The sequence below is a fragment of the Miscanthus floridulus genome, chromosome 8 (assembly GCF_019320115.1).
Source record: "Miscanthus floridulus cultivar M001 chromosome 8, ASM1932011v1, whole genome shotgun sequence".
NCBI classification, from domain to species: domain Eukaryota; kingdom Viridiplantae; phylum Streptophyta; class Magnoliopsida; order Poales; family Poaceae; genus Miscanthus; species Miscanthus floridulus.
The window spans coordinates 58973114-58986647 of record NC_089587.1 but is presented as its reverse complement, the minus strand read 5'-3'; the positions used below and the strand labels follow the sequence as shown (position 1 = coordinate 58986647).

At 41.2% G+C, this 13534-nt stretch overlaps 2 protein-coding genes and 1 long non-coding RNA gene across 3 annotated transcripts; 2 read left to right on the top strand and 1 right to left on the bottom strand.

Moving 5' to 3' along the window:
- The first annotated feature begins 333 nt into the window (after window positions 1-333).
- On the top strand, window positions 334-3207 carry LOC136469147 (uncharacterized). Its single transcript, XM_066467458.1, has 2 exons — window positions 334-1274; window positions 2328-3207. Exons 1-2 carry the CDS (start codon window positions 334-336, stop codon window positions 3205-3207), a joined length of 1821 nt encoding a protein of 606 aa, XP_066323555.1.
- Window positions 3208-8235: 5028 nt separating this feature from the next.
- LOC136478539 (uncharacterized) lies at window positions 8236-8602 on the top strand. Its single transcript, XR_010764269.1, has 3 exons — window positions 8236-8282; window positions 8369-8461; window positions 8554-8602. It is a non-coding gene; the product is annotated as an uncharacterized lncRNA (long non-coding RNA).
- Window positions 8603-9357: 755 nt separating this feature from the next.
- On the bottom strand, window positions 9358-12642 carry LOC136472220 (zingiberene synthase-like). The gene is made up of 7 exons (XM_066469950.1): window positions 12485-12642; window positions 12148-12400; window positions 11421-11784; window positions 11120-11338; window positions 10616-10751; window positions 10085-10336; window positions 9358-9863 (listed from the first exon to the last, which is right to left on the bottom strand). Exons 1-7 carry the CDS (start codon window positions 12593-12595, stop codon window positions 9573-9575), a joined length of 1626 nt encoding a protein of 541 aa, XP_066326047.1. The 5' UTR covers window positions 12596-12642; the 3' UTR covers window positions 9358-9572.
- Window positions 12643-13534: the final 892 nt, after the last annotated feature.

Sequence of the window (13534 nt, the reverse complement as noted above, 5' to 3'; positions counted from 1 at the left end):
CTTAGTTATGAGGGGTTATTTTCGTTTTGTTTTTAGAGTGACATACAATATTTTCCTAACTAATTACAGATAAATATGGAGAGGTCATTATGGATGTACAACTTATCAAGAGTAGACCCATCTTATGTAGTGGAGGTCCAAAAATTTATTGATGCCATGAAGATACATGCTCAGAGAACAAAGGCGAAGCACATATGTTGTCCATGCGCAGACTGTAAAAATATTGTGGTATTTGACAATGTGGAAGCAATCACTTCTCATCTGGTTTGCAGAGGATTTGTGGAGGACTACTTGATTTGGACAAAACATGGTGAGGGTAGTTCTACACCTTATATGCGGACAACTGACAATACTGCAAGTAACATCAATGTGGAGGGTCCAATGCCATATCTCAATGAATGTGATGCTATGCCAGATATCAATGAAACCCATCATGCTATGCCAGATGTCAATCAAACTCATAATTCTACGTCCGATGTTAATGAAACTCAGCATGTTAACACTGATGCCATTGAAGATGCAGATTTCTTAGAGGCAATAATGAACCGTTGTGCGGATCCATCAATATTCTTCATGAAGCGAATGGAAGCCTTGAAGAAGGCAGCAGAAGAGCCTTTGTACGACGAGTCGAAAGGTTGTACCAAAGAGTGGTCGACACTACGGGCTGTTCTTCAGTTTTTGACGATTAAGGCTAGATATGGTTGGTCCGATGCTAGTTTCAATGATTTATTGCGTATACTTGGAGACCTTCTTCCTAAGGAGAACAAAGTGCCTGCTAACATGTACTATGCAAAGAAGCTAGTCAGTCCACTTACAATGGGTGTTGAGAAGATCCACGCATGTAGAAATCATTGTATTCTATATCGGGGTGATCAGTATAAAGACTTAGACAGTTGTCCAAACTGTGGTGCTAGTAGGTACAAGACGAATAAAGATTATCGAGAGGAAGAGAATGCAGCCTCTGTTTCTTTAGGGAGGAAGCGAAAGAAGACGCAAACAAAGACTCAACAAGACAAACGTTCAAAGCCCACTAGCAATATCGAAGTGGACTATTATGCGTTGAGAAGAATTCCTGCATTGGTGATATGGTATCTCCCTGTGGTTGATCGTTTGAGGTGTTTGTTTGCAAACCCTGATGATGCGGAACTTATGACTTGGCATGCTTCTGATGAAAGGAAAGATGATGGAAAGTTACGACATCCAGCCGATGCAAAGCAATGGCAAGAATTCAATAAGAAATATCTAGACTTTGCCGAGGATCCACGAAATGTAAGGTTTGCTCTGAGTACTGATGGAATGAATCCATTTGCCGAGAGGAGCAGCACGCATAGCACATGGCCAGTGATCATGACAATATACAACCTTCCTTCATGGTTGTGTCAAAAAAGAAAATATCTTTTGCTAACCATTCTTATTTCTGGACCTACACAACCTAGAGTTGATATGGATGTATTTCTAGAGCCCTTAATGCAAGAGATGCAAATACTATGGGAAGTGGGTGTGAAAATGATCGATGCGTTCCGCAAAGAGACATTCACACTGAGAGCAATTATTATTGTCACAATTAATAATTATCCTGCTCTCTTCTCATTATCAGGCTAGTTCAAGGGAAAGGTTGGTTGTGTAGAGTGCATAGATGGAACATGGCACGTGTCTCTTCCTCCATCTAACAAGATAGTGTACATGAGGCATAGGAGGTGGCTACCGGCAGGCCATAAGTACCGCTTACAAAAGATGAATAAGTACTTTGACAATATGGATGAATCAAAATCTACTGCTCCATCAGGTTATAGTAAAGGGCACAGAGTGTATAAGATAGTTGAGAATGTCAAGTTTGTGTTTGGAAAAAAGACCAAAGATGGGAAACCAAGAAAGGTTGTGAAGGCAAATGAGGGGGACACATTCAAGAAGAAGTCTATTTTCTTTAAGTACTTATCGTACTGGAAAGACTTAGACGTACGACATGCGATCGATGGTATGCATGTTCAGAAGAATGTGTTTGATAGCGTAGTTGGAACTTTGCTAGACATAAAGAGCAAGACAAAGGAAGGTCTCAATTCACGTTTGGACATGCAACATTTAAAGATCAAAAAAGAACTTCACCCTGTACTCCTAGAGAATGGGAAGTACCATCTACCGACAGCAAGCTATAACCTGAACAGAGAGGAGAAACATGCAATGTGTGTGTGGTTGAAGAATTTAAAAGTTCCATCTGGTTTCTGCTCCAACATAAGGAGTCTTGTTTCGATGAAAGACCTTACACTCACCAACTACAACTCACATGATTGTCATATAATGCTGACCACTTTTCTTCCTATTGCCATCAGGGCTATAAATCCAGTGTTCTTAAAGATGGCAATCACACGGTTGTGCTACTTCTTCAATAAGATATCTGAGAAGGTAATTATCGGTGATGAGTTAGAGTCCCTACAGAAATTTGCTGCAGAGACATTGAGCCAGTTGGAGATGTGCTTTCACCCATCATTCTTTGATATCATGGTACACCTTATTGTTCATTTGGTGCCTCAAATTGAGGCATTGGGCCCCATGTATTTCCATGAAATGTGGACGTATGAGCGTTTCATGTCAATATTGAATGGCTATATGTCAAATCGTGCTCATCCGGAGGGTTCCATGATAGAGGCATACACTACAGAAGAGGCCATTGAGTCTGGAGGACCATTATGTAATAATCTCCTAAAAGACCAGGTATCAATTGGTTTGCCTCCGTTGCGACATGAGGGAAGGCTTGGTGGACGAGGGAGGATGGGACGGAAATCATTCATCCCGCTAGATTACAACATAGTCCTAGAGGTACATTACAGCATACTACAACAACTCATAATAATGGACCCATTCACCAAGCAGCACATGAAAGAGCTTCATGAGGAGAATCCAGGATGCACAAATGATTGGGTACACAAGGAACACAAGCGTCGGTTCACCGCATGGCTAAAGAATTTGGACATGACAGATGAATCAGAAACCATCAAGATTTTAGCATCTGGACCATCAAGCCAGGTCATATCATGGCAGAGCTATGACATTAGTGGCTTCACATTTTCCACCAGTTTTGGGGACACCAAGCGCATGGCACAGAATAGTGGCGTTCGATGTGAGGCTGTAGATGAAACAACTGGTGAAGAAACTACATACTTTGGATTCATTGATGACATATGGGAGGTTGAATATGGTCCACGCCTGTAGATTCCAGTGTTCCGATGTCGATGGGTTCAAGATAAACATGTCACTGTGGATAACTATGGCCAAAGAGTTCTTGATCTAAGTAAAGTAGGTTACAAAGATGATCCGTGGATCCTTGCTAACCGTGCTGCACAGGTGTTCTATGTGGAACAAATTCTATCTACGAATGAAAAGAAAAGTACCCAAAAGCCAAAGCACGTAGCAATCCCTGGAAAGCAACAAATTGTAGGAGTTGATGGTGTAATGGATTTAGAGGATGTTAACCAGTTCAGCGAGATGTCTCTTTTTACAAAGTTTGAAGAAAAGATAAAAAATGTGGAGAAAAGTATCCCGCAAACCTCTTTGCCCTGGGTGCGCCATGATGGACAAGGAAGGACTGTAGCACGCTAGATTGTTTATCATGTAACTAATGTATCACTTATCATTTGTACCTAATGCTACTCTTTCTTATTAAGCAAGATGTTTACATTTCCCCTTGTTGTATACCTTTGGACTATGATATTATTTTCTAACTTAATTAAACAAATCTTAATTAAAACTTCTTTCCCCTTCTTGTATACCTTTGGATTCTATATTATTTACTAACCCTAGGTACATGAAATATTAACTAACCCTAATTAACAAACCTTTAATTAAAAATCTTTTCACAGGCGGGCGTCATTGACCGCCGCCTGTACTAATATATTAGTACAGGCGGCTGTTGATGAGGGCCACCTGTACTACAGGCGGCCCTCATCAACAGCCGCCTGTACTAATATATTAGTACAGGCGGCGGTCAATGACGCCCGCCTGTGAAAAGATTTTTACAGGCGGTGGTCAATATGGCCCGCCTGTACTAATGTGCTCCAATATAAGTTCCCGCACGTGGCCCGCGAAAATTTCTAAGTTCCGAAGGCGCGAGTTCAGAAATTGGACGCCGTCAGGCTGCCAAAATCCGTCGCCGCTCCTCCACCGCTCACCGGACCGCCACCGTCGTGAGCTGCCGCCGCCACGCCGCCGAGGGACCTCCACTCCGCCGGCACGCCTCCACGCCGCCGCCGAGGGAGCTCCGCTCCGCACAGCGAGCCGCCGCCGCCAGCAGCTGCCGCACCGTGCACGGCCTACGCGCCGCCGCCGCAACCTCGCCGGAACGCTGAGAGGTAGGCCGTGCACACCCGCCACCGCCGAGCTCCGCTCCGAGGCGGCTCCGATCGATGCGGCGGCGGCTGCCATGTGCGCCGCTGCGCGCGCCCCTCCAGCGCCGGCGGCGTTGCCTGCTGGGCCTGGCAGGCCGCCTTTCCTTTTTTTTTAATTAATTAGTAATGTTTTATTAGTGTTTGTTAGGTAATTTTGTTAGTAATTAGCTAATTTTTTTTGTTAGGGCTTACTATGTTTTTTGTTAGGGTTTTTTCCATAATTTAGCTATGTTTTTTCCATGTTAATACTTATATTTCATGCATAATTAGGGTTTGTGAAATAATAATTAGTTTGTTAAATAGGGTTTCCTATTTAATATTCATTATTTAGGGTTTGCAAATTAGTGTTAGTTAATTAGGTTTGTTAATAATAGGTTCGCTAATTGATTAGGCTATGTAATCCATGTTAATACTTGTATTCCATGTTTATACTTATATTCCGTGGTTATACTTATATTTCATGCAGATGAGTACTCCATCAAATGCTGAGCAGGCCGATGCCCAGATAGGTACACGGGGATCTGACTCCTCTGGATCCGAACCTTATAGGAGCCCGAGCGTATCACCACGTGAATCTCCTAGAGCTAAGAAGGCCCGTCTTGAGTTGGAACGTGACCCTAATTACAAGCCTGAAGATGAGCCAAATGATGATGAGGTATATATGCTCGTAGATTGTCTATACGAGAGAATAATGCATGTGTATGTATGTACCTAACAATTGAATTGACAGGAGGTGTTCTCTCAAGTTGTTGCCGAAATGGAGGTAGAGTCACAAGATGTTCATAAGGACACGGCGCCTCAAACGACCGGGACATCCTCCGAGCAAAGAAGTACAAAGAAAAAGAGTGATCGGGCACGAGGAGATAGAGGAAGGAATAGATTTCCAGAAGAAGTTTATAGGATTACAGAGATTAGCCCGAGCGGAGAGCCCTTAGCACCTCTAGAGGCGCTACCCAAATTTAGGGCCGCCATTGGATGGTTAGTAAAGGAAGAATTTGATATCACCTGGAGTGATTGGAGTATGGTGCCTGAAGGAAAGAGGAAGAATTGTTGGACTCGATTGTGCACTAAGTTTATTTTCCCGAAGGGAACAGAAGGTTTGGTCAAGGGTCATGTCATGAAGCAGTTAGCAATATCATTCCGGGGCTATAGGCACGATATGAATAAAAAGTGGCTGCAGAAGGGGCGGGACCCAACGAAGCGGTACCCTATCACAGCAGAACAGTGGGCACATTTTAGTGTCATAAAAAACTCCGACGACTCCAAGGCTAAGAGCCAAGCCGCCTCAAGACTTGCGAAGAAGAACAAGTACCACCACCACCTCGGCACTGGTGGTTACAAGACCAAGATTCCTAAATGGAGGCCAGAAGACGAAGCAAAGAGGAGAGAGGGCAAGTTGGCATTGATAGATATAGTGCCAGAACGAAGTGCGAATTGGCTTCGTGCTCGGAAGGCAAACACTGAGAGCGATGAGATCTCCTGTCCCGATGAGATCAAGCCAGTTGCCGAGAAGGTTTTGGAAGCAACAAACCTAGAAAAGACAGGTGCCTTCAAGTCACAGAGGGAGAGGGACAGCCTTTCCCATGCTCTAGGTAACAAAATTATATTTTCCATTTTGTTCGAGTAAAATAGAAATCGACACTGACATTAAATATCATGTTGTAGGTAACCCCGAGCATACAGGTCGTGTACGGGGCATCTCATCCAAAACCACCTGGAAAGAAGGGTTTGGTGAAGAGTGGAAAGGCATGTATAAGAAAAGAGAACGACATAAGGAGCACATGAAGGATTTTTTTGAGCAGCAGGCTGCCAAAAAATTTAGGGATTTGATGGAAGACTTCGTTAAAAACCCTGATCCTGAAGTGATGAAGCAGTTGGCGGGAGCAGTGTCTGCTCAACAGATGTCATCACAAGCTCCTTCATATATGCAGCATGTCCCAGCTCAACCCTTGGGTAGCCAGGAGATGGCCACACAATCTATGCCCTTTCCAAGCAGTATAGCATCAACATCAAATCAGGACCATTATCCAGTTGACGATATTGATAAACCTTGGCCTTGCTCATTGTTAATTGGATATGGCCTTAGGAATCAGCATACAAAGCAAGTGGCCACAGGCAATGCCATCCCTGGACGTAGGTTCCATGGTGTCGAGATGCAAGATGCATACTGTAGGGTGGAAGTGTTGACGGTCGAGAGTGGATATGAAGACGACTTCATCGACATCCCGACCTCTGAGGGTATAGAGAAGCTTGGACAAGCAATCAAGAACTTCATACAATGGCCGAGGCGGTACGTAAGGTTGATTGATCCACCAACGGCAACCTCTCCACCAGTGCATCAAGCATCCCAAGAGGCCGAAACAAGTCAACAGCCAGCATCGCCAATGCATGCCCCAGCATCCCCGTATATTTATGAGCCACCGTCGTCATCCCCAATACATGATATGTCATTCTCGTTGGATGAGCTCGAGGGGCCAGCCAAGAACATGCCTGAGCAGCAGACTCCGCCAGCCAAGAAGGACACAACACCAGAGAAGGAGGTAGAGCAAACTCCCCCGCCACCACCAAAGCAGAATGAAGATGAGCAAACTCCCCCGCCACCACCAAAGCATAAGGAAGCAGAGCAAACTCCCCCACAAGCACCGGCCTCCAAGAAGGCAAAGAAATTTCCAATTCCAAAATTGGTTTCTCCCTATGAGCCAAAAAAGGGGAAAGCAGCAGGCACAGTTCTATTTCTGAAAGGGCTTGGAAAGCAGCGGACGGCACGAGTCGTTGAGCTCGAACCGTCACAGAATAAGGAAGCCACCGGCCAAGCAACTGAAGCCATGCCACCAACAAAGGAAGCCCCAAGTGGCGATGTACATGTCGAACCGCCATCAAATACACCATTGACCCTTAAGGATATAAGAAAGCCAACGGTTGATGATTATGTCAATGTCCCCAGTAACTATGTGCCCGGAAGGCCTATGCTGCAATGGACGGTGCTTGAAAAGGGTCCATGGACGATAAAAAGGTTTCATGACTGGTACATGAGAGCAGTGAATGCTGGCCTACATGCAGTTAGTGTTGACATACCAGCAGACGTGTTTGCTACTGGCAAGGATAAAAGCAGGGCATTTGTTACCTTCGAGGACATGCACCTGCTGTTGAACTATAGGAAACTTGACGTCCAACTCATTACAATCTGGTGCCTGTAAGTATCACTCATGCACACACATTGTTATTATTAAATTTGGAATGTGATAAACTCTAATATGTGGATGTTGTATGTAGTTTGCAAGACCACGAGCAAAGATCGTTAACTATAGGATCGATGGTCGGTTACCTGAGTCCAATCAGGTTACAAGAAAATATGCACAAATTTGTACTTACAAATGAAGATAGAGCAAAGATAGAGAAGGACAAAACACCAGAACAAGTTGCAGAAGCTGTAAAGGAATTGCAACGAAAATACGAGGACAAATATGCCCTCTATCTCGGTAGAGCAATGCTGAGATATAAGTATAGGGATTTTATATTGGCACCCTACAACTTTGGGTAAGCGTGACCTCGTATACGTACTTCAAATTATCGTGTTAACCCTAAGTACATGTGTCGCTCACTCGTTTATTCATGCAGTGACCATTGGATTGTTTTTTATATTTATCCATTCGAAGGGAAGGTGCTTGTCCTAGACTCCTTACATTATCCTCCTCAGTCGTATCAAACATTCCTGATTCATTTAGAAAGGTGAGCCAACATGCAACCATATCCGTACTTATATGAATTAGAGTTTCTAAATAACTATAGTGTTTTATATTCGATATCTACAGGGCATGGCGGTTTTATAAGAAGCAAAAAGGACCGGTCGACGTCGCCCGCTCAGATCCTAGTGTGCCATTGACGATACAACACCATTATCCGGTAAGTTGTCCGAACACATATCATCATATAAATAATACACAAGGCATGACAATTTTAGTTTAATCTTTTGCTCATTAATTACATAGTGCCACAAGCAACCACCTGGATCGGTCTACTGTGGATACTATGTGTGTGAGTTCATAAGGCAGCGGGGACGATACGTCAGGGACAAAAATATGGTAAAAAATATCTATGTATGAAGTTTTCTCATTAAAGTTGGAAATATTAATATTGGACATGTGTCAATGATGCTTTTAAACTTTGTTTCCAGCCGAGAAGCAAAGGAAAGGACGTGCCATTCACTCCAAAAACTATGGAAGATATAGTAGCAGACTTGTGCGGTTTTATTATGAGAGAAATAATTCCAAGTATCGGATCATATTTTGATGAAGCCGGTGATTTAGCAAGTGAAAGATTTAGAGCGCTGACAGACCTAGCAGGTCTAAACTTGAAACGAAATGACATGTAAACACCAAATGGTTGAACTCATAACATGAAATGACGTGTATTATATGTAATTTTATGCTTGATGTTTGATTTCATGTGTACACATCTGTAATATTTATATGTGTTGTATGTATGATGCAATTTTATGGTTCATGTTTGCATATCTTATATATATATATATATATATATATATATATATATATATATATATATATATATATATATATATATATATATATATATGTGTGTGTGTGTGTGTGTGTGTGACAAATATAGTACAGTGTGGAGGCAAATATTAAAATTTGAAATAAAAAAAAATAATTACATAGGCGGCACACAGAGTGAGCCGCCTGTGAAAAATGGGTTTTCACAGGCGGCTGACAAAGTGAGCCGCCTGTGTAAATAACTATTTACACAGGCGGTTGACAAAGTGAGCCGCCTGTGAGAATCCTTTTTTCACAGGCGGCTCACAGCCCGCCGCCTGTACTATGGGCCGATTAGTACTGACCCCTAGTACAGGCGGTGGACTTGGCCGCCTGTATAAATGCCTCTACCACCGCCTGTGAAAACGTTTTCTGTACCAGTGAAACAGAACAATGTATGCAAAAAGAAAAAAAAAAGGCACAGATATTACTTGGGAGGGTAACACAATACATTTATGTAATGAGATAACGATAGTGTTTTGTACTTTACCTATTACAACATTCTTACACTACCTTAACTGCCAAGATTTCTGAACACAAGTCTAGCAGTCACCACTTTATTCTATACTGATGAAAGTAAATAAACACTATATTTCGAAGTATGATAGCTGGTAAATGGGTCTTGTCTGATCTCTGCAGCTTAGAACAATATTGGCTCCACATACAGTAATGCTATCATATCTTTGATTGTATGGGAAAAAGTGAATGCATCAGTTTTCTTGTACATGTAATCCCCCGTCCTTGCAAAGTCAACGACTGTCTGTGCCACAACCTTTGGCTGTTCTGTTGGTGTAAGATAGAGTTGCATCATATCCTTCCATGAATCTTCAATTAAATCCTTTATCTTCTCACATGCACCATGCATCGTTGTGCTATGCTGCAACATATAACATTGAACAGTAGAAGCATGATGCCCTCCAGTTTGCTCGCGCTGCAAAATAGTGAAAAAATTAGACTGACTAAGTGAGCTTTGTGACCATGTTTGCGTTAAAAAAAAAGCTTTATGATCATGTGTTTCATTAGTTTGGTACTGTTAAGCCAGTACTTACTAAATTATCTACTTATATCATGTGGAATTTGGTTACAAGATTATAATTGTTGGTACTATAAGGTGTAAAATATACATAAAGATGTGTCAAGATAGAGAAAGACCTCTGTTGATGTAATATCATTGGATAGTCGTACAAACGTTGTGAAACACTTGAGAAGTTCTGGATATGTCAAAAGCCAATCGAGAACTCCCTTTGTTATGATGTCACCCATCCCAACAAATGAAGAACATGCCAATTGAAAAGCTCCAACAGTCACTCTTGAAATTTCAAGATGTTTATCAATTGTTTCAGGAACATAATGTTCATCACGCCATTCTATCTCCTGAGAGTATCCTTGGACCAATATCTTTAACTGCAACATATAAATTTGTGGAACATATTACATAGTAATATCAGTGCAAAGCCATAGCGATTTCTTGAAGAAAGTTTTGCAATGAAGATTTTTAGTTCATGTTGTTGTGCTTGTGCATGCCTGTCACATTCTCCATGCACAAAACTGGGGGGATCTTTACTTAACAGAATTTTGATCATAGAAATCTGAATGATGAGTTGAAAGGTTGAAGTAGTAATTGTGGATATTGAACTAAATGCATGTGTTTGCTAAGTAACTTGTTGGCTAGTCAATACTTGCCATTTCTTTGAGATAAAACACCCGATATCTTTTGTTTGGTCCTAGCTCCTCCTCACAAGAATCAAATGTCTTCAATAAAAACAGGTAGAAGTCCTTCATGTAGTCTGGAAGTACTTCAACCGCGTCTTGACTGCACCTGCATTTTACAATACATTGGGAACATTTCGAGTATAGTTCTATTGTGTCTGCTATCATAACAATCCAATCTAAATAAAATAATACAAGAGAAAAGATCCTAAGTTAGGTCAATTATTAAATATAACTTCCTAACTGACCTAATAGAAATTAGGCCACCTAATCCACTGCTTTCTTATACTACAGTAACCATGGTGGAGCCCGTGCTGTGTTAGCTGCTGTATGCTGAACATGGAGCCCTCACAATGTCCATGACAGATGTTTAAAATATACAAAAGATGGCAACTACAAATGCATGTTACAGACTTACAGTGAAAACTACATTATCAATATGGATTACTAGATTGCTAGGGAAACATTTAGTTGTACCTGTCTATCGCTTTGACAAGCAGCTTGCCCTCCTCTGTTGTACTGTGGGTGTCAATTATATCATCTAGTATGGTGATAAAGGCTGTCATTTTCGTTAGTATAACTCGTGAAAGAGAATATTTGGGCTCAGAGCATGCTCCTGCCATCCAGAAATGCATTTCAACTATTCTGTCTCGAATAAAACTTAAATCTGTTTCAACATTAAGCTGCTTCCACCACCTGTAATGGTATAATTGTAAATATCTGATGTATAATTGACTAATTAATAGGACAATAAAATTCAAAGTCTGCACTAGCTTACGCTGTGACTGTTTTCAACTCCTCGCAATAAAGAATTTGAAGGAGGTTGAAGTTCAGTTTTGCAAACTCTAACATGGCTTCATTCCGTGAGGGCTCCATTTCGTAAATAGGGATATAGTTCCTTGTTTCCAGTATTTTAACCCTCCGGAAGAGAGGCGTTTGAAGGGACAGAGAGACTTCATCTGCTAATTTGGATTCTAACGAGGTCAATGTGGCTTCAAGGTGGCTTCTAGTGAATATAATGGCTTCATCAAGTACTTCCTCGCCATGAGTTCTAAGGTATGATGCATTATATAAGCTCAAAAGACTTCTGATATCATCAGAAGCAAAATTTCCTTCCTTGTCTTTGAAATTTAGAAACACATCTGCAAAGTTGATCAAATAAATCATATTAATTATACACATGAAACCCAACATATCAATGACAATCAGATTGCCCTTTATTCTTTCAACTTAAAAATCAATATTTCTTGCATGGCTTATGTTATTTATTCCAGGATCAGTGCACATTAGCTAAACATATCAACTATGGTGTGTCTGTACATATGCATATTAATGGAGATCTACATGTTGAGAACAAAACCAATTCTCTTGTACTAATCCCCACCAAAAAGGAGCTGCTGAAGTCATCAGTGAATGATGCCTTTTAATGCACGTATATGTGGTTTTTACTTTGAATTCTATTATTTCCTTTCAAACTATTTTTTATACTAACAGTATGGCCTTACCAGATGACACATCATAACCATGCTTCCTTAGAAGATAAAAGCGCAGTGAAACCAAATTCAGATCTTTAACGTCGTAACAAGAATTGTAAACAGAGCACAGGTGCTCATCAATCTCGATCTCATAGTGGTTATCTAGTCCAAGCCGTTGCAGTGTGACTATAAGATCCAGTATTTTTGGTAGTTCATTTGTGCCCTTTATAATCTCCCTAACTTCTTCCTTTAACTGCCCAGCTCGCTCTTTCATGTATGCATGCTGCAAGAGGCAAGTATCAGTTCATATTTTCACAGCATTCAACCAGGCATGCTCCCTATCTTCAGTCTCTAATGACACTGTTACCTGAGGTGCAGTTGGCGGCTGGTATGTCAGGAAGAAATCACCCCACAGGCTCGGGTGGAAGGTAGGAGCCTTTGCAAGTCCCGCATCGCAGTTGTATTGAAGCGCTGCCATCTTTTAGATATGGTGGTGTTCTTGCTGATATCTGGTCTGAAGCTAGATTGTTTGGTGGCTACGTCTACTCCATGCGCACAGGTATTTATAGGCCATGCAAGAGTTATGAATGTGATTTAATTGTGGTTACGGTTTAAGTGGACCTGCAAAAGCTTTTACCTCAGCAAGGAATCGTAGTGTCAATTTTGTTGACCTGGAAATTTCCAGGCTGGGTTTGGCACTCGTCTAGAAAGGTTGGGTAAATGAAGAAATCAAAAGTGGCATGTGTGCCATTTTTTTCCTCCTAATGTGGCGAGAACAATGTATACCCATTTGTGATTTTTTTTGTACTAACAAAAACGGATGCAGTATCAGTGCACTCCTGATGTAGCGAGAACAATTTGTACCCATTCGTGATTCTCTTACTAACAAAAACGGATGAGCCTACACTGTGCATTGATACGGTAGGCTCATCACTTTTTGTTGGATTTTTTTTCACAATTTAGACCTATTTGTAATTTACTCAGCGTGCAAAATGGACATGAGTCATTTAGACTATATGTAGCGTGACACCACAAAAAAACCCTAACCCGAGGCACAAGTTTCTGTGTTAATAGAAAGTGGAAAAAAAGACTCCCAAATTATTGCCCATTGATTTTTTTCACCCTCAACCGATCTCATAGAGAGGCAAATCGACAAGAGTGGTGTTCGGTGCATGGAAACTTTTGTGATTCTACGTCCTCCGTTCCATAAAAAAGACTCGTGCTGGTTAACTTTCTTAAATTCGACTAGATTTATATAAAATATTAGTAACATTTGTATCTCCAAATAAGCTTATTATGAAAATATATTTAAAAATTTATCCAATGATACTAATTATATACCATCAATTTTAATATTTTATTATATATATTTAGTCAAAGTTAAAATAAATAACTTCTTGGAAGCGATAATAACTCT